This window comes from Bombyx mori, chromosome 1, assembly GCF_030269925.1.
Source record: "Bombyx mori chromosome 1, ASM3026992v2".
In the NCBI taxonomy this organism is placed as follows: Eukaryota; Metazoa; Arthropoda; class Insecta; order Lepidoptera; family Bombycidae; genus Bombyx; species Bombyx mori.
The window spans coordinates 5,609,445-5,631,781 of NC_085107.1; the positions used below are offsets into that span (position 1 = coordinate 5,609,445).

Consider the following 22,337-nt stretch of genomic DNA (forward strand, 5'->3'; position numbering starts at 1 on the left):
ATTCATGATTCCAGGCAAACTATAATTATTGAGATTCCGTCGAACAGCACGGCTTCGATTCCAATGTTAAGTTTGAAAACAATTGGCTCATATTTCTAAACTTGTTTATGGTTAAGAAAGTTCCAATATGGTTTTCTTGAACGGAAACTCCGTGTTGCTCGTATTTTACGAACTAAATGAAAGTTATACGAAATATTAACTACCAATTTATTTGCCGGCCTTAAACAATTTATTTAATCTTCTGCATATTATATTTTTCACGAAATCGAATTTGAAAGAAAATAAATCATTTGTTGCTGTCTTCATCTCTGTAGTTTGTATTAGGGAATTAGTTTTATTTCATATCGTAATTTATGTTACATGTCATTATTCATTTTAGTTATTTAACGTACATAAATAGTGAATGATTATGAGTTTCATGCGTGACTCACAACAATGCAAGATTATGAGAAAGTTTCCCACGATATTTCGGTCAGCATCATCTTGTTTGAGCTACAACAAAACAATATACTTTCAGAAGGATTATTGACCTTACTTAAGCTAAAAAATATGGATTTTAAAGTGTAGCAACACTTAAAAAAACAGTTATGTAAGAAACAGAGTGACCTTTTAAATATTATTTTTTCACTGTTAAAATTACTTCTTTCAATGTTTTCGTAAAATTACACTATGATTACTAATCTGTAATATGTAACGATTTTTGAATGAAATATCAAAATCCATATAAGCGAATTAAATTAGTGAAAATATGCTAACGTAAATCATGTATCTTACGCATATTATGTATGCGATCGTAATTAGGACCAATGCCTGACGATTTCTAACATCATGTTCACTGATCAGCAAAATATTAATATTGCTGTTTCTTTTTTTCTTTCTAATATTCTTTATTAATCTAGATGATTGGATTGATACACGGAACATCTTGTGTGTATGCGGTTACCAAATTCTGCAATATATAGCATAACGTGAATACCGCGCGCGTCTTGAGATCTGAAATCGACAAGTCTATAATTTTATTGCATATAAATTCTGTGACCTTGAATCCGGAACGCATCCGGTAAATATGCTGGATATGCATATGCATGCGATATATCTACCCAATGAGTGTTTTTCGTGATATAAGCACAGATAGTGTATCATAATTGTTCCTAATGCTAAAACACTAAAATAATACACTAGCAAAGCCACTGGACATTTTAGTAAGTCCAAATTCGCAGCCTGAAGCCGTTCACCGTTCACCGTTCTCGTCGAACCCGTTGCTTGCGACGAAAAGTTCGGCGAGTAAATTAAGCCACAGACACAGACCACTGGGTTTCTCGCTGGATCTTCTTTGTGGGTCGCGTTTCCGATCCGGTGGTAGATTCTGCGAAGCATTGCTCTTGCTGGGGCTAGTGTTAGCATCGTCCTCTGGTTAGAAGCCCGTGAGTCCCCCTATTCATTCGGTTACGCCGACATAACACCCTAGGTAGGAACCAGCTTAGGTAGAAACAAAAAAAGCTAGCTATACGAGTGAAATATTTTATTTCAATCGCCACTATCATGCTATCGTCAGTACTATGTTAATGTTTTTGTTTATCGAAAATCCCTTACACTCCGCCTAATTATAAACTTCCAAATTTATCTTTGCTCTTTATTTGTGTAGAGCAGTGATTATCAAACTTATTTCTTTTACCGCCCCCTTTGAAAATCAATTATTTTTCAGCGCCCCCTATTTTTAAGTTTTTACTAAACTAAAATATAAAGAGGAAAGATTTGTTTGTTTGTTTGTATTCAATAGGCTCCGAAACTACTAAACCGATTTGAAAAATTCTTTCACTGTTTGGAAGCTTCACTATTCCCGAGTGACATAGGCTATAATCTTTTTTGAAAAAAATTAGGTATCCTTACTAAAACTCCAATAATTTAACCCAAGGTGTAAAAAAATTTACCTAAAATATTCTTTACGTCGCGTGCCCTACGAAAACTATTGATGATAGAATAAAATAACGAGTGTCGCGACAGCATATGTCTAACTATTATAGTTATGCCGCAAAAAGTGTCGCGACAGCATATGTCTAACTATTATAGTTATGCCGCAATAAGTGTTCTTTTATTTAAAAAAATGCCCCTGGTAAGACAAGGAATGCCCCCCTACCTTCGCCGACTGGTGGCTTCCTACTTGGAGGACAGATCGGTCACGTGTACTGGACACGGTGGGATCGTGCACAGGCTCCCGGTCGTGAGCGGTGTTCCACAGGGGTCGGTGCTCGGCCCCCTTTTGTGGAATATCGGGTATGACTGGGTACCGAGAGGACCGACAGAGACAACACGCTGGTCGTGTCCCGGGGGTGGGGAGTTTTGCTGAGTTTGCTCGTCTTGCCACCGCTGGGGTGGCACATGTCGTCGGCAAAATCAGGAGATTGGGCCTCGACGTGACACTCAGTAAATCCGAGGCCATGTGGTTCCACAGGCCCCGGAGAGTGCCACCTGTCGATGCCCATATCGTGGTTGGAGGCGTCCGTATCGGATCGGGGTGCAGTTGAAGTACCTCGGCCTCATTCTGGACAGTCGTTGGACCTTCCGTGTTCACTTTCAGAACCTGGTCCCTCGTTTGTTGGGGGTGGCCGGCGCGTTAAGCCAGCTTCTTCCCAACATCGGGGGGCCTGACCAGGTGACGCGCCGTCTCTATACGGGGGTGGTGCGATCAATGGCCTTATACGAGGCGCCCGTGTGGGGCCAGTCACTGGCCATGGGGGTAGCGAAGTTGCTGCAACGGCCGCAACGCACCATCGCGATCAGGCAGGATCATCCGTGGTTATCGCACCATCTCTCACCATCTCTTTCGAGGCGACTTGTGTACTGGCTGGGACGCCGCTTTGGTTCCTGGAGGCGGAGGCGCTCGCCGCTGACTATCAGTGGCGGGCTAACCTTCGTGCCCGGGGCGTGGCGCGTCCCAGCCCCAGTGTGGTCAGAGCGCGGAGGGCCCAATCTCGGTGGTCCATGCTGGAGTCATGGTCCAGGCGGCTGACCGATCCTTCGGCTGGTCGTAGGACCGTCGAGGCGATTCGCTCGGTTCTTGTGAATTGGGTGAATCGTGACAGAGGACGCCTCACTTTCCGACTCACGCAGGTACTCACTGGGCATGGTTGCTTCGGTGAGTTCCTGCATCGGATCGGAGCCGAGCCGACGGCAGAGTGCCACCTTTGTGGTTGCGACTTGGACACGGCAGAGCATACGCTCGTCGCCTGCCCCGCATGGGAGGGGTGGCGGCGTGTCCTCGTCGCAAAAATAGGAAACGCCTTGTCGTTGCCGAGTGTTCTGGAATCGATGCTCGGTGACGATGAGTCGTGGAAGGCGATGCTCAACTTCTGCGAGTGCACCATCTCGCAAAAGGAGGCGGTGGGGCACGCGAGAGATGCACAGGTCCGCCACCGTCGAGCGGGGTCCAGGGAGGCGGATCTCGCCCAAACCCTGGCCCTCTAAGTGTTTCGGGTCTCCCTCACATGTCGGCCTGGGGACCGGCGAAGGGGGCCTAAGAAGACGACGTGCAAGCTGTTCTGCACACGTTTTACGCATGAGCATCCGGGTGATGGAAGGCCGGCTATCCTCGACCCACGCTGGTTCTGGTCCAGCGGGGTATTCCGTAGGATAGCTCACTCTAACCGGCGCCATCTAGGTGGGCTTCGGATAGCCTGCCGACCGAGAGGGCTGGTGGTCGTGGCGCCGACGACCGCCGGTCTGGCGTCCCGGGGGGAGGGCGATGGGAGAGATGTGCTCTGCACTAAACGCTTCACTTTCCCCCCTTTGCCTTTTCATGAGGTCTGTCTCATGCGATGTTTGGATGCTTGTTGTTGAGCGACAGGAGGTTTTAGTCGGTTCGACTCCGACATGCCCCGCCCTCCATCCTTCACTGGGGGTGGAAGTCCGGCGATTTCCTCCTAACAAAAAAAAAAAAACCTGTGGCACTCGGGAACTGCGGCGGTAAAGCTATTGCATAGCATTTTTTATCAACTTATGACATTATAATTAGACAATGATAATTTAATATTAAAACAATAATAAAACAAGACCACGCTATATTAAACCTTAATAAAGGCAAACCTTAACTGTCCCCTTCACACTCATAAGTTAAACCGCGCGAGAGAGAGATGGGCAGACTTTTCATGATGCGCATGCAGTGTGACGTCACGCTACGCGCTTATTCACAAACACTACACAAGCGCAACGTGTGAATGTGTTGAACGCGAGCTACATGATAGGCGGAGTGAGGGATGTTAGGTTTTTTTCGTTACGGAATTTCATGATTCGGTCGCCGCGCTCAAGGCCCGCGATAAAAGCTATGCAATAGCTCAATAGCTTAAAAATGTATGAGCTTGTAATAAAATCTCTTAGGCTATACTTTTTGTATCTGGCTGGTTTGTTATCATTAAAAGTTTAAATTCGAAAGAAGATAATTCCAAATTAAAATTAGGAAGATGTGTGATTTTTATTTATTTTTCGTACTGTCAAGATGAGTGAATCTAATGAAGATATTCAATACATTTTAAAATTTTACTACAAAAAAGGTAAAAAAGCAACGCAACCCGTGAAAAAAAATTGCGATGTTTATAGACCTAGTGCAGTGTCTGTGAGAGTAGCATAAATTTGGTTTAAGCGTTTTCAATCCGGAAATGTTGATGTCAAAAATGCACGTCGCTCTGGTCGCTGGTCTGTTCTGGTATTACGGATAAAATCGATGCCATTTTTTAAAAAAGTGGGGCAAGATCGGCATATCAGTAGTTACGACGTAACTGAAGAACTGGGAATTGATCACAAAATAGTTATGGCGCATTTGAAAAAAACTGGGTACACAAAAAACCTCACTGAAAGAAACCTAATGAACCGTGTATTCATTTGTGATTCTTTATTACGACGTAATGAAACCGAACCATTTTTGAAGAAGCTGATAACTGGTGATGAAAAGTGGATCACGTACGACAAGAACGTACGGTATGGTAGTGGTCAAAGACCGGTCAGGCTTCACAGACTCTGGCGAAACCCGGGTTAACTCGCAACAAGGTGATGCTGTGTGTGTGGTGGGATTGGAAGGGCATTATACATTATGAGCTGTTACCACCAGGCAGGACCATCGATTCTGAACTCTACTGCGAATAACTGATGAGATTAAAGCAAGAAGTTGAAAGAAAGCGGCCGGAATTATTCAACAGAAGGGGTGTGGTTTTTCATCACGATAACGCTAGACCTCACACATCTTTAGCCACTCAGCAAAAATTAAGAGAGCTTGGCTGGGAGGTGTTAATGCATCCGCCGTATAGTCCTTGCACCTTGCACCTTCAGATTTCTACCTGTTTCGGTCTCTTCAGAATTCTTTAGACAGTGTCAGGTTAACATCACGAGAGGACTGCCAAAACCAATTGTCGCGGTATTTTGATCAGAAGCCCCAAAATTTCTATAGCAATGGGATCATGTGTCTACCTACAAGATGGCAAAAAGTTATCGAACAAAATGGTACCGACATACTTTAGTTAAATGTGAATAAACTATATTAAAAAATGTTGTGAATTTTCTTAAAAAATGCCAAGAAACTTTTTCCCCAACCTATTATTATAAAGAAATAAAATAGTAAGCAATGTTTACAATAAGTGAGCTGTTTAGGCTTACTATACTATTTGACATTGGACGGTAATGGGTAAATTGTAAAAAATAATAAACTAAGACAAGTTTTTGAATAATAATTATATACGCATTTCCATTTTATATAAAAATTATGATTCTTACATCAGTAATTTCTTATAAAATGCTAGGAAAATGCTGTAAAATGCCCTATGTTAAAAACAAGAAAGAAAGTAAAGAAAACCTCAATTTGTGTTAGTTTATGTATGCGTAATATTTTAAAACTCTGCATGGTAGTTTTTTTTTCTGATGTTTAAAATAATTTCTGGTGCAATGTAAGGTAAAATTGCTCTAATTTTTTTACTATCATCGATCATGTTCTGCAGAAACTTGTTACAACTAGATTGCGTACGGTGTGTGGGCTATCCTACGAAATCTATGTTAATTATTTTAAGTTTTTATAACATCATAGAGGGTAGAAAAATAAACTATTTATTCGTTATTGTGTTGTAGGTGAGTTTTAATTTTAGTGAAATTTAAAATACTATAAAGTAAATGAAATTACAAATTTTACAGCGCCCCCCTAACCCACATCAACGCCCCCCATTTTTTCCTGGGCCCCTTAACGCCCCCCTCTAGGTTTCAAACGCCCCCAAGGGGGCGTTATCGCCCACTTTGAGAAAGACTGGTGTAGAGCATGAATCATTTTAAGGTAAAGGAATGCAGGTGAGTTAAATTACATAATTTTCTTACAATCTCGACTCAATAAGTGATTCACGTTAAAATAGAAGAACGTGTGTCATGCAGGTTACTTACTGGTAAATAATTATTTGAAAACAAAAGAGACTGATTGTAATGTCTAAGAAGTTTTTAAGACTTAGTCCAGTAGAGGCAAAACAACATTTTTTGGCAATTGAGAATAGCTTCAATTCATAAACCCTATGTATGGTTTTCGACAAAAAAGTTTATATAAACAATATACCTACAACTTCATTACGAAAGTAGGTACTTTTTCCTTCGTCAGAAATGATACGACACGCCTACACTCCCAAAAATATAATAGCACATGGTGATTCACTAGTATTGCATTAGAAAACATAAATAGTATGGGAAGACTGCACGTGGTGGGTTGCCAACTCAAAAATTGATTCACCTGAAGTTGAAAATAGAATTCCTGTAAATCCGTACTAAACGCCCTTGTGACAAAAACATTTGAGAATATATTATACTAATATTTAAAAAAAACAGCGAGATTTAATACTTATATGTTTTTAATTAATTTCCATTACTTTAATGATTCTTGTCTTGTCTATCAGTTGTCTGAAAAAAGACCGATAGATTCTATATTTCTGTACTCATCATTATAATATTTCTTTTAAATATTAATATTAATAATTTTTAAAAAATAATAGGAAGTTAATAGTGCGGTTAAAAGATAATAAAATACAAAGAAACTCTCTGCTTTATAAAAAAATATTAACAAAAATAAAATAACAATTTGTTTGACAAGTCATTGTCTTGTATAATATAAAAGAGAAAATATGTACTTACTTATGTATGTAATAAGTACGACTCAGAGAAATCTCATCATTAAAATTGTCTCTGAGACTTAAAGTCAAATACACACAAAAAATCCATGTGTACAATATTTGATAATCGAACGTGGCGTCATCTGTTAAGAAGCGCGAATAAAAAAAAACGATATCCTTGGATTACGAATTAAAAAACCTACCTAATCACAGCATCTTGCTCGCTTATCGCGGTCCGACGGCTGGGCCTGGCTAGATCGCGCGTTCTCCACAAAATACAGCACGGACTTCAGTTGGCTCGCGATTACGCATAACACTGGCCGAAAAGAAGATCGCAAAAAAATAATATCAAACATGAAATGATTCAAAAATAAAATTTGTTCTTCAGTGTACAATGTGATCTAAATTAAACTGACTGTGATTTATTAGTGAATAGTAAAATGATCGAATTACTGAAAGTGAACGATAATAGGGTGAATGGAACAATGAGGGACATCAGTGGCGACTCTTTTGTATGTCGTGTACAATATTTGAATGATCTTGACCCTTTCGTTGAGTACAATGTGAGGGAGCCTCCCAGACCTTTGTATCACACGTTTAACACTACGATTCCGCTGTCTTACCAAATAGCTGCGGTACATCGCCTCCTGCAAGCTCCTCATCGGGTGAGTAACTAATTACCACTGTTTTTTTTTGTCGATTTTGTAACGTCTTTTGTGACGTTTACAGATTATAAAACAAAAGCTTTGTTTACAGTTTTCTTTTTAAATCATAGATTATCTTCAGACAATGAGTTCGCATGTCATAATTGTTTGTTTTCAATCAGTCATAATAATATAATTGAGACACTTTAACGGTTTTTTCTCTGTTTTATATTCAAACAGTTTTTCGTTATAAGATGGATGGTTTGTTTTAAAAAAAGATCTCTGCGTTCTAGAAGACCACAATCTGAATTTAATATCAAAAAAATTCATACCAGTACCAAATTCAGTTTGAATTGGATAATAAGATCTTGCAAAATAATCTCAGTATGTACACAGAAAAAAAAAAAGGTATACAGAAAACCCTAAGCACATAGAAGAAAATGACTACTTAAATTAGACGAACGAACTAATCTCGCGAATATAATAATTTTCGTAATAAAAAAAACATATTTTCATTGCGTGTAATGAACTTGGCTTCTTCGCTTAGGAAATAGTACTGCAAACATTGACACACAAATCAGTCACTGATAACGTTAAAATTATAAATTTAGTTTGGTAGCATTTTTGTTCAGATTATGATTTTTTACAGAATTCGTTATTACAAAGCAATCTGAAAGAAAATAGAATGATAATTTACTGGAGGAATAATAAAATAGTAAAGAATTGAGTAAATAGGAAAGAACTTAAATATTTTTGAAATAATCGCTACCACAGTCTACTAACGTAAACTGGTAATAGAGGACTATGTGCCCTACCCTTTTGTGCTCACAAAGCTCCCGACTCCTAGAATGAACGGACACTAACTTTTTATTTATTTTAACTTCTCCTCGCTAATTGATCGAAATTGAAATAGGCACATCAAGATGTACATTAATTTCATTTATAAATTTTATGTATTACATTGTCCTTTCTGCTTTGTTAATAGCCATTTAAAAATAATTCATTCAAAATTTTTTTGATAAATGAAAACTGGTGTTCTTAAGAACAAAAGAAAGAGATAGAGATAGTCACTAAAGGGAACAGCTGAGAAAATGGCACTCAACTGTTTTTCTTTTCCTATTTATGTTGAAACATATATACAGATTACACGATTATTTTTTTTGCCTGCTGATAATTAATTGTTCGTTCTCAGGGGTCAAAACCGGCCTTGTCTCACAACAAGTCGGGCCATCTTACCCGTTATTTTATATATTATTACAACTGCTATGTACTTCAAGCGTGAAGGTTCAGTTATTATACAGTCATACTGACTTTTACGCGTGGCTTCACTCGAGTTGAGGTAGAAAAATAAATCGACTCTTGAGGAATAGTACTTTTTTTAATTAAATGTAGGTGTCTTATGTCCCTTTTAGTATCACTGACAGCGTGTATATATTTTTTCAACATGATCGGTTGAGTAGGCAAGCTAATGAAACGTTGTGTATAAACAAACTCACTTTCGCATTTATAAACTCAGTATGGATTCGTTCTTGACAACAACGCAAAATGTGATAAAATGTAGTAACGCATGCAACCTTTTAAAATTTTCTTGTATTGCGCTCTTAATTCTTTCATACTATTTTTTTTTATTGCTTAGATGGGTGGACGAGCTCACAGCCCACCTGGTGTTAAGTGGTTACTGGAGCCCATGGACATCTACAACGTAAATGCGCCACCCATCTTGAGATATAAGCTCTAACATCTCAGTATAGTTACATATTATTATTGTTTATACATGAGCCGCGCGAACACTGATTCTAATTCAGATGAGTTTAGACGATTTTTCGATCGAAAGTGTATATATTTATGCACACGATACTCGCACGTTAAATTAGTTAGAATAAACTTACTATGAACGGACGCTAAGCCGATCGGTTACTCACCGTGTTATTCGGCTAAAATTATACAAGTTCTAAATACTTCTGGGCTACGAAATCACAGGTGAATAATGTGACACTACCAGTAGTAGTGGACTTCTGCTTACGTTCTGTAGCTATGACTAATGAAATAATAATCACAAAACTATTATTATGTTATCAAACACGTGATTTAGAGAAACATTGCAATTTATTTATCTTGTAGGTATTTATTTTTATATACTTATTTACTTTTTAAGCGCCGGTGTCAGACATAACCTAACATTTTAAAAAACCCTCTACCGGGTAAAATTGGAAAGGAATCTCCCGCGTAAAAAAATAAGGGGCTTATTTTTAAAATATTTCCGGAAACTACATAAAAAACACAAATAAGATTGCAAAACGTTTAAACTGTATTTAAAATTTAAGAAATTATAAAAGCATTTTTATAGGTATTTGACTTTTGTAGACAATAAAATATGCAAAATCAATCAATCGTGCTAATCACGTAAGACAGCGTTATACTAGAAGTGAATTGTCAAATACGGAAGTAGCATTTGGCAGATTTAACAATAAAGTTACTGGAATGACATCAGCCACTTAGCAAGTTAATATAATTTTCGGTGTTGTCGGGACAAACTCGCCCGACATTTCAAGGTTTTTTGGACACTAATGAAAAAATACCTAATATTTTTTTCGTTTATTTGTAATATACATGACCATTATAAGTACAGTTCGTATGATAACATACTGTAAAAATGGCATAGACAAACATTTGATTTTTTGTTTCCAAATAATAATAAAAAATACGCAATAATAATTGACTGTGAATTCTAATATGATTAATTAACGTATCATTTCGGCTGTTGTTGTTCAAATTACATAAAGGCTAAGAACATATAGATAATTCGCGGCAGAAATAGGCAAGATAGTGTGCCTAACTATGCGGGTTTGCGATACGCTCTGCCATCATTAATTGCGCAATTTTTTGTGGGTTTGATTTTGGTTGCACTTAAGTTACAGATTATCTTACATGGCACAAAGTATTCAGGTATTTTAGTTATGATGCTCAGATGCCCTGAATAAGTTGAATTTCCTACAATTGAAATTTTCTACTTTTAATTAAAGTTACTAAAAGTAGAGATTTTAAATTTTATTAGAATCTACAAAATTTATATGAAAATAGACAAAACAAAACAGTTAAATACAATTTTTTCCTATATTTGAAAAACTGTTTTAAATATAAAAAATATTAAAATTTCGGTTGTGTTTCAAATGTGTTTATCTCTTTGTCATTATCTTTTCAATTTTATTTTAAAAGATATCAACGAGTTTCGGTGACACGTATTTAATTTTCATGTACGTCAATAAAAAAAATAATGAGACAATCTAATTCATAAATTGATCTAAATAAATCTAGGGAATGAATGATTCGAATTTCGAATGATTATTCGTTAAAAATAGTTGATCATAAAAAAAAAACTTCATTTGCTCGTACTGTGCCGTTATCAGCGATATAATAAGACAATGTTACTACTTACAAACTAAATGTGAATAAGAATCAAAAATATAAATTTAATATTGAAAAACAAAATAATACGGGGCAGCTCGATATCGAAGGGCCGAAAGACGGGAGACTATTTTAATTACTTGCTCCAGTTTCCAGCTAAATGACCGCTGGCTTATGTCCAATTCGCCGCGTGTAGAATGCAACACCGAAACATCATGACGATGTATTAACATAATAAATTAAGAAAAAAATATTAACGAAAGAGCGTAAACAATATTTTAGGTAGATAGACAAATTGGTGATTCGGTAGGTATTTTGTGTTCTTAATCTAAAACAAAATAAATACAATATAAAGTGTTGATTGATATGTTTAGGTCATTATAAAATAAAATTGAATAGGAGTTAATAATCTAAAAATTGTTATGAATAATTGTCAATATCATTAACAAAATCCGCGAATTTAACTTTCTATATTTAAAAAATTGTAATTATACATAGTTCTATGGGCATTTAGATGGTTAAAGCATCCCTAAGTAGTTACTATAAAAATTACTGACGAGGATGTCAAAACTTCAAGAAAACCCCAATGAAATCAATCATCCATGAATCTCTACATAAATTCAAACATGTCATTGAGTTGTATATTTTTGCGAAAAGCGCCATCTGTCTACACTAGATCACAGTATTTGCAATCCTGAACGTGGATGTTCAAACCTTGAGGCTTGATAGCACAATTGGAATGCTTTTACAGTACCTATGATGTAGATGGCATTTGGACTGCAAAAATTGGAAAATATCTAGACATTCTAGGCTGATCAGAAATTAAACATTATTAATTAAACATTAAAAATTATTCACTTGCCAAAAAAGCTTCAAACTTGCTCTTAGTTAAGAGCTTGCATGTTCACGAAGGTACGAGCCACTGCCATTTAATTTTAAACACTATTATTATAAATGAAAAGTAAAGGAAAACCTAGGAATGATCTGACATAACTTAAAAACCTTTGTTTTAAATTTTTCTGTATCGCGTTCAGAAACTTCATATTTGGTATAATTAATAAATATATAAAAATAAATGGATTCTTACATTTACCATAAACTTTAACCATGTATCCACAGGTTAAAAACTCTATAACTTTGCGGTAAAAGATGAATATGTCTCGAAATCTCTTTAAGAAAAGCACTTTAGAAGTTTAGATGAACAATTACTAAAAAAATATATATTTTAAAAACTTTTTACTCTGTATTAATCCTTTTTTTTATTGATTAGTTGAGTGGACGAGCTCACAGCCCACCTGGTGTTAAGTGGTTACTGGAGCCCATAGACCTCTACAACGTAAATGAGCCACCCACCTTGAGATATAAGTTCTAAGGTCTCAAGTATAGTTACAACGGTTGCCCCACCCTTCAAACCAAAATGCACTATCGCTTTACGGCAGAAGTAGGCAGGGTGGTGGTACATACCCGTACGGACGCACAAGAGATCCTACCACCAGTTGTGAAGACTTCATAGTTTCCTCATATTTCCTCATGGACGCTTAAACAATTCGCATTGTATTTGTTACAGCTTGACGATGCGACTTTGCAAGTCTTCAAGGATGGAGATTATGGACCGTATTTAGACCTGGACTCCACATTGGGTGAACAAGATGAGGAGCTTGAAGGACTTCAAGACAAGTAAGTTAACAGTTTTAATTCAGCACTACTATTATGTCCTCCTTAAACGAGTAATTCTCAGTAGCAAGAGTAACCAGGCTGTTTCCCGGAAATTGGAAGCATTCACGGGCGGTTTGACAAATGGAATTTCGCATTAGAATGTGGACTTACAACACTGACATATTATGGATATTGGAACGTCATTGGACAAAAATAAAAATTTTCCATCGAAAGACTAAACGATATCGCCGTTATTGAATATCCGCGTTTTCAATTATAATTCAATTATAATTAGATAATTGAAAAGGTAATTGATAGCCTAACGAATGAATAGATATGATGAATGATGAAAATTTTTAGAATACGTATCATTTTGATAATTGATTTAAATTGATAATCTACGAAGAGATCGAGACCGTATCCAGACAAAAGTAGTTTTAAACTTTTACCCGAGATTTATGAAAAGTCACAAAAATCCACCGTAAAGGTCACGATCCTCAGCACTGAGAAACGCGATGTACATAAGTAGGAGGAGGATGAAAATTCGTTAAATTACGTTATTACGTACGTTTTTTTTTTTATTGCTTAGACGGGTAGACGAGCTCACAACCCACCTGGTTGTTAAGTGGTTACTGGAGCCCATGGACATTTACAACGTAAATGCGCCACCCACCTTGAGATATAAGTTCTAAGTTCTCAGTACACTTACAACGGCTGCCCCACCCTTCAAACCGAAACGCATTACTGCTTCACGGCAGAAATAGGCAGGGTGGTGATACCTACGCGTGCGGACTCACAAGAGGTCTTACCACCAGTAAAGTTATAAAAAAATGGTCCTAACTCGTACTTAATGAACCCACTGGAAAAGACATTCTTTAAATTTAAAAAACGTGTAATTATAGTACAATGACTACAACAACTAAATATTGAATTAGGTACGTATAAACATTAGTGATATGTATAAAGTAAAAATTAGACACATCTGAAGCCTCTGTTTTAAAGGATAACTAGCTGGCCCGGCAAACGTTGTGTTGCCATATAAATTATTTCTAGGAAAGATAAATAACCTAGATATCGACTGCAGTGCCATCTTCCGGGCTTATTTGTAAATCTAAACCATTCTTGAATCCACATGAAGGTACACAGAAAATTTCATTAAAATCGGTCCAGCCGTTTAGGAGGACAAACAGCGCAATGACAAACACACGGACAGAAGAAATATATATATATATATATATATAAAGACTAATCTATTATGTATTTATTTACGTTATTATAACAGCACCCAGAAACACATACAGGACTATAAACACTCAAAGCAAGAATGCAATATAATATGTAGACAAAAGACTGACTCCGACCTGTAACCGAAGCCACACACCGCGATACACGATTTTCGTACATACATAGGTACTCCCTTTAACTATTTGCATTGTATCTTTACACACAACCATGCGCAATGTAGTGTAATAAAAAGCTTAAAAGAATAAAAAGCCAATCCATCATCGGACAGCAAAAAGGTATTGTCAATGAATTGTCGAGATTAATACGCGGCAGTTCCCCCTCAATTTGTTATGATGCGCTCTGACACTTCCTGCATCCTCTCAATTTTATAAATCAAATAATGACCCGACGATTCGTTTACAATTGTCGTTCGTGTAGTTTGTTACGGCAATATTGAGCAATCTTTTAGGTATATAGTTGCTCCAACGATGATTTATTTTTCTATTACATTACATTTACACGAGAATCAAATAGTTTTTTTTTTCTTCTCTCACCATTAAATAAATGAACATTAAATGTCATTTTTATTATTAATGAAAACAAGAGTTAGTTAAAATACTATTTATTATTTCGTTTTGACGCAATGTGTCAAGATAGGTTAACAAGCTGAGTGTCTATCTGGTGTAAAGGATACGTGAGGTCGGAGTCTCAATTGTATTGTATAAAGGCTTTCAGCTACTAACCTTCAAGATAAAAGTAGACATAATCGTAGTACCAACCCGTGCGGTTTTTCAAAATGCCCTACTACCAGTAAACGCCGATTTGCCGATTGGCGATCTTTTTTTTCCCTACCTATTCGCTGGAGTTACGTCCGAACGGGTAGGTGAGCTCAGGAGCTAAACTTGAGAGAATTTGCTAACACTAGCCCTAGCAAGAGCAGTGCTTTGCAAAACCTACGACCGGATCGGAATCGCGACCCATTAAGAAGATCTGGCAAGAAACTCAGTGGGCTATTAGCGATCACAATAGACAAGTAATCTGTCCATTATTTCGTACAATATACTTGTGTCTACAATTATATATTGTGTCTTTTGTACAAAATTACATTCGTCCTTTGTCTCATCTGGGTCGCTAGGGCTCGTCCGTCGTCGACCGCACGGCCTCAAAGGTCGTCGTACCATTTTCCAACGGTTCGAAAATAGAGCAGCACCGGATTCGACACATGTTCGGATTTATTTGGGTTACGGTAACATTCGAAAATGGGTAAACCACCTAATTCCATGGTTCCGATATCTTTTTTTTTTTATGTATTCATAAGCGTTTTATGAAAAACATCGGTATTTATAAATCGAAGACGATGAATAGAAAGTACGTTTGTTATGTATCGCGAAATTGTGAGTGTTCGACGTAATATAATTATTTTTTTAGTGCACATACATACAATCGCGATGAAGTCGAACATCAGTAAAAAATGGCACTCCGATTAAACAATGAACTTACATCGTGAGCATTAACAATACAGGTTGTTTATATATCTAAAATGCAATGTACTAAATCCACATCAAAGGCCTATAATACGTTATGTAGGTTTTTTTTTGAAGTTTTTGTAGACGTTTGTAGATTGTGCGTAGACGCCAAAATTAGGTGATTATTATCAAAATGTGTTCGGGGCGATTGAGAGCACAGTTGGGAGTAGTCGGCGATGGTGATCAGGCGGCTTGCCTTGCTGGACATAATATTATTATGTATTATAATTTCAAGTGACATGAATAAGCACATTTACCAAGTTTAAGTGAATTTTGCGTAGCTCGAGAAAATCAAATATGCCGTTTTAGTAACATACGTTATTTTAATTAATACAGTTTTGTTGAATACTGAATATTGTAAATTTGATTTGTGTTATATCTACTGTGTCTCTCCTCCTGTTTTAATATTGTTGTTGTTGTTGTTGTTATTGTAAAGTTGAAGAAATTCTTTGGTTGGTAGTTTTTAGGAATACCTACTGGGACAAATCCATTCCTATTTTTGTTGTCGTCTTTGTTAATAGAAGATTAATCACAAATTGTGCACCACTATAAATTCAGATCAAACTGGTAACAATAAAAAATTTAAATAATTATAAAAAAAAATTGACAAGAAAGAGTTAAAGTTAAATATAAAAATAAAAAGAAGAAAAGAAACAACACAAGTGAAGCATAAAGAACAGCCTGTGCATATACAGAGGGGAAAATGAATCGAGATTGGATGGGACTGGAAATCTTCACACGATGCGTCTATGTCGACAGCGGTGAACACATGCAACCGTGTCCGAAAAATATCCAAGTGTTGCGACAACCCTCGATCGACTCTGGAATCGTGGACTATGAAGACTTCGCTATACCCGATATGGATCCTCAAGAATTTTCAGATAAAGAAGATTTCCAAGATCCTGTTGAAATTTTAGACAAGTGAGTCGGATGCGGTCTCTCGTTATTCTTTAGCGCCGTGGATCGGATCCTCATTTTTTAAATCATAATTGAGGACCCTGGAAAATTCTTGTTCAATCAAAAAACATTAATTGATTACAGTTTTTGAATTAACAAATTCGTTTTTTTTTTTTGTTTTCAGTCGCAAAAATGCACTGGTTCTTCGCACCCAGCTGTCTGTGCGCGTACATTCCATTATGGGTAAGCAATCAAAAACTGTTTTTTTTATTACATAAGCCTTGAAGCAAACTATTTGAGTCTTGTTCCTTATGTCTTGTCTTGAGTCTTGTCTTATTCCTTATGTATGTTTTATTTAGTTATTCATTGCATAGACGGGTAGTCGATTCTGTTGTACATATATAAGCTCAAGCACCAATAATTTTTAGTTTTCAAATTCATACTTTTCACGGCTTTAAGTCTTATTTCTAGGGTCCGCAGACTAAAGCACATAAGTCAAAAAACTCTACTTTACAGGAATTAAAAAAAACTATTTAGAATCTTATACATTAACAAACTTAATAATGTTTATTTGAATTATATAAGTCTATAACACTAACTTATTATTAAAATTAAATATTTTAAAGTAAATGTGATTATTTAATCTTTAGATGACTTAAGTTATAAGGAACACAATAATAGTATGAGTTAAGTGAAAAAGATCAACAATTAAGATATATATTATAATAATATAAGTCATAAATATAAATAACAACTCAATGTTTAATTAAAATTCTACTTCCTCATCGAGTTCTAAAATATCTGGATCAGTATTTCGTAAAGTTTCCAACGTGGGAAGACTTACGTAAAATTCATGGAAAATATCCGGTATTAAAGGGAGCAGCGAAATTAAATCATTTTTTTTCTCGATGGATATGGGTAATGGCTGTATAGATATTATAGGAATATGATCAGGAACACTGGACCCTCTTCTTTTATAGTTAAAGGTAGAAAAAGGCGAATCTATATTCAGGGTGTCTTTATAAGTGAGAATGCCAAATTCTTGCTCATAGCGTAGCCATCTTTTTTCCAGCCATTTAAACTGCCGCCCATCGGTATCTTTATTTCTTAAAACTAAAGCACTTTTGAGGAGGGATGAAAAGTCATAAAAGTCTGTATTTTTCATTTCAACAACCTTAAACTTTTTGCTGCTAGACCGGATCAACTGTATCCAATCATGTGGATGAAATACCTGTAATTCCGTTTTCTTCTTTTTTTTTTCTATGATGCCATGATCGGTATCTACTTCTAAATGGCTATGGCCAGGTATCATAAATTTGTGGTCAATTGTTTTGATAGCTCGATGTTTTTGCAATACCCAAGTAAACATACAACTGACATGGGAATTCCTATTTTGCCCACCGCATGTATCCGATTAAAAAATTATATGTTTCGTATTATCAGATACGGATGTTTCTAAGTGCTTGTAAATACAAGAAGCGATTTGGTTAGCTCCCCGAGCTGCTACCGCCTCGTGCCACACATAGCAAACAGCTTTACCAGTTTTGTTGTCGTGGACAGTTAAATTGAACGTCCATAATTGCCGTTTATAAAAGGCTACAGAAGAACTTAGAGCTGGTGTTGGCAAACACTGCTGTAAATCAAATGTGTACACCTGTAACGTGTCATCATTCTTGCACATTAGCGTGTCAGCTCGTTTCATGTCATAGGCTTGATCAGCTAGCGTTTTGTGGTTATCATGTTGAAGTATGAGATCTATTTTAACAGATTCCTCTTGACACAACTGTATCTGCATCTTAAACTTGTCACAAGTGTAACAAGTATCGACACGCGGTTTTTTAAATGAAAGTCCTAATTTGTGAAATTCCTGACTATAGATTTTGATTGAAGGTGGATTATTCCGATCTTGACAAAATAACTCAAACATCTTTTGCATTGTTAAGTGAGATGGCAAATACTTCTTTGATGTAGACTTTCTCGTATAGTGACTTTCGTATGATGGAAATGACATGATATGTGTCTTAATTTCTAGGCGTTTTTCGTTTGATATCTTATGCTTAGGAATTGTTTTCCCTCGCATGTCATCAGTTTGAGTACCCCCTATGGATGATCTCCTTTTCATAGCAACTGTCTTTATAAAATTGTCACTTTCATCTAACGTTTTCATTAAACATCCTCGGCAGACAGGTTCACGTTTACCATGCACAGTAAAAAAGTATTTATATGTCTTCATTCTAAGCTTTTGCTTTTCAGGTTCAATAGCTCGTATTCTTTGCGTAGATTTATCTTTAATTTCCATTAAAGACGCCATGTATGCAGATCTTTTTGCATATGACCCCATTTGCCAATATTCTGTAAATATGGCATACCTATCAATTAGTGGTATACGTTCTTTACATTTCATTCTGCAAACAGGTAGCTCTTTCATAGTGCGATCTGATATACATTTTCCTTTTAATGTTTTGTATGCCTGTCCTAAGTTACGTTTTAATTTGTTTTCTCTTTTTATAGTACGTATACTCTTTTTTGGAGACACATTAAGATTAATTGAAATTTCATCACAAGTACTTGAACTTGATGTGGTTGAAAGTCTCGGTAATTCATAACATGGATCTCGTACAGAATCATCACTAGAGAAGTCAAGTACAGGATGGTATGTTAAACTACTGACTTGACCTGATGATGTCGACGGTATAGGATCGTCTACCACTAGGTTCTCTGTGTTCAAAATCGACTGTTGATTTACATTTTCTAAAAAAGGACAAGACAATCATCTATTTATAATGATATAATATTGATATAATTACGTAATTTGCAAATCATAATTTTGAAGATATGTGAAAATATACCTTCATTGCTTTCCAGATGAGTGGATAACGCCATTTCAACTAATTTCTTGCATCTTTGAATATTCATCTTAAATAATTAAAATATTTAAGCACTCACACACAACTAACTAACACAACTAACCAACAAACTGTGCACAATCGACAACATTAGTAAATTAAAACCACTTACCGAAGTATTGTTTACGTTATAAATATTTTTAAGTAACTACTTTCTCTAAAGAAATGTTACATTTTGATGTTCTTTATAACATAAGTCAGATTTCTTACGTTAATAACTTTGTACTTATGGTGTTCCTTAGAACATAAGTCCAGTTATGTTTTTTAGTTCGTTTGATTATATTAGGATTTCTTAAGGTTGATACAGAACGCCGCTTGAATACGCCATGAAATACTTGAGTTTGATTTATGTGCTTTAGTCAGATTGTGTGTTGAGCAAAATGTAAACCGATGATGTAATAAAAAATAAACTGAAAATTTTGACTTATGTGCTTTAGTCTGCCGACCCTAGATTTATGAATATGATTTTATTTAAATCAAACAAGTACAGATTAAGAATTTTCAAAAAAATAACCAAGTGATGCAAGCTCTTAATACTTACATTACCTATAAATATGATAACTAATAAGTTACAAATAGTCGATAGCGCTTGACATATTAATGTGTTTTTATAAAGCGGTTTCAAATAAATGAACACATAAGTGGTATAAGTACATTAAGTACAATTTTTAAGATTTTTGAGTTTTTACATTGAATGAAGGTGTTATGTGCATATAAGCCATATTAGACCTTAAAACTCCGGGTTAAAAGGCTATTTTTAGAAATTGCATGTGATGAAGGAGTTATGTACGAAGAAAAAGTACAACTAACAAAAGTTGTTACCCATTTTCTCAAAATTAACAAATTGTATCATATCCCCTTCATCCACTCATGTCTTCAAATATATTTTATTAATGTTTTTTAACTGTACCCAATCTGTGTGTTTGGTCTAAAGGTGCGTCCATCAGTTAAAGTTTCTTTAACACTAAACATACCATAACGGATCAAATGATCTTGAACCTTTGCATTGAAAATGCTCGTATCATCTTATTGCTTTTGCACATTTGACTTCATGATTTTTTCTTACCAATTATTCTACAGTTATTATATAATTTTTGTTTGTTTTTAATACGCTTCAGACGTCCGCCAGTCCGGCGTCGCAAGGGGGAGGGTGATGGGAGAGATGTGCTCCGCACTAAACGCTTCACTTTCCCCCCTTTGCCTTGTCATGAGTTCTGTCTCATGCGAGGTTTGGACGTTGGTTGTTGAGCGACAGGAGGTTTTAGTCAGTTCGACTCTGACATACCCCGCCCAGTAAAAAAAAAATCTTCAGACGTATGTATGTTTGTAACGGAATCTTTGAACATGATTTTGACTCCCTTCAAAACGTCGGATTAACTCGAAATTTGGTATAGTTATTAAGGACTGATGACAATTCAACAATTAAAAAAAATTGATAAAATTTAAATTCAACTAAAAAATGAAGAATAAATAATAGTTTAAAAAACTAACAAAATACGCTTTTATAGAAAATCCAACTAAAAACTGGGGTGCATGGTATAAGTAGTTATAAATATTTTATGAACAGATATGAGCATAAGGGTTATTTTGATAATATCCTGAAAAGCGTATTTTGTTAGTTTTTTTAAACTATTATTTATTTTTGTTTTGTTTATTTTGAGTAATACTTATCGTATACCGCTATAGTAGAAATAGGTACTAGTAAGTGTTGGTATGATTAGTGTTAAGTTTTAACAAATAGACTAATTGTTATGTGACGCAAGTGTAGTACAACAGTAAGTACGACAATTGAGTCGTCTATTATCAAAGGTAGCAATCTGTGCATTTGGACAAAAAATTGTTATTGATATTTCAATTCAGATTGATTTGAATATAATCGTCTCCTTCAAAGAATACGGTTCAAAACCTGCATTAAATAAAGGTTAATACTTAACCTGTTATTTATCTAAGATGTCCTTCAGAAGAGTTTTGTGACTGCCAATGGAATACAAAGTCAATAATTCGTTTTTCTGATTTACCAATAATTATCCAAAAGTCACATTGCCGGCTTTGATAATAGTCGACTCAATTATGTCTTTCTGTTGCCAAACAGGAATGCTACCGTCGTTGTAGGGTAGGAAGACCGGTATAAAATTGTGAATTCGACCTAGATTTCCTAAGATGGGCGGCGACATTCACGTTGATACGTCTATCCGATGACCCCTTCGATTCATTAGGCTCTCGATCGCGAAATATGAGCTTACTAAAACAATGACGACGAAGTGTAGATGTAACCTTGTTTTGTGTCTCTTTCGGACGTATTAGAATTAGCTGCAACAGAAAGCACGATGTAACCTAGGTAACGTGTACCGTAGAAGCGAATATTACGTTTATTGTCGAGTTCCTTTTATTATTATTATTATTTTTGATCCCCCAACGTTAACAGGATAAGGAAGTATAAAGTTTAAATTAATGTGCTCATTAAATTTTCACAGAACGCTTGCTACACTCTCAGGGTCGTGAGCTCCGGCGAGCTCTGTTCTCCCTCAAACAGATTCTACAGTCGGACAAGGATCTGGTCCACGAGTTTGTCGCCAACAAAGGTCTCGACTGTCTGATGCAAGTTAGCAACATGGCTGATCATAACTATCTGGATTACATACTCAGGGCCCTCGGACAGGTGAGTAGAAACGAAATGATGTCGAATGAAGATATGGCGTTTTTTATTAGTTTTATTTTTTTATATCATTCATGAATATAGATGAGTTACACCCAATACCGACACAGCCCACTAAATTTCTCGCCGGATCTTCTCAGTGGGTCGTGTTTCCGATCCGGCGGTAGATCCTGCGAAGCACGGCTCTTGCTAGGATTAGTGTTAGCAACATCGTCAGATTTGAGCCCCGTGAGCTCACCTAATTGTTAAGGTTACGCTGAAATGGTCTCTAAAGACCATCAGCTTAGGTAGGAAAACAA

The 22,337-nt window shown here is 36.1% G+C and overlaps 1 protein-coding gene and 2 long non-coding RNA genes across 4 annotated transcripts in view; 1 reads left to right on the top strand and 2 right to left on the bottom strand.

The window, feature by feature from the left end:
- LOC101739187 (uncharacterized) overlaps nt 1-22,337 on the top strand; it is a 98,209-nt gene that overhangs the window by 71,146 nt on the left and 4,726 nt on the right. For both annotated transcript variants that reach the window (XM_038010660.2, XM_038010656.2), the window contains exons 5-7: nt 12,741-12,850; nt 16,661-16,719; nt 21,857-22,041. In XM_038010660.2, coding sequence (XP_037866588.1) covers nt 12,741-12,850; nt 16,661-16,719; nt 21,857-22,041 — 354 coding nt within the window. The remainder of the gene's footprint in view (nt 1-12,740; nt 12,851-16,660; nt 16,720-21,856; nt 22,042-22,337) is intronic.
- On the bottom strand, nt 290-895 carry LOC134198813 (uncharacterized). The gene is made up of 2 exons (XR_009973031.1): nt 757-895; nt 290-492 (listed from the first exon to the last, which is right to left on the bottom strand). It is a non-coding gene; the product is annotated as an uncharacterized LOC134198813 (long non-coding RNA).
- Nucleotides 6,849-8,160, bottom strand: LOC110385846 (uncharacterized). Its single transcript, XR_009973026.1, has 3 exons — nt 7,748-8,160; nt 7,328-7,440; nt 6,849-6,915 (listed from the first exon to the last, which is right to left on the bottom strand). It is a non-coding gene; the product is annotated as an uncharacterized LOC110385846 (long non-coding RNA).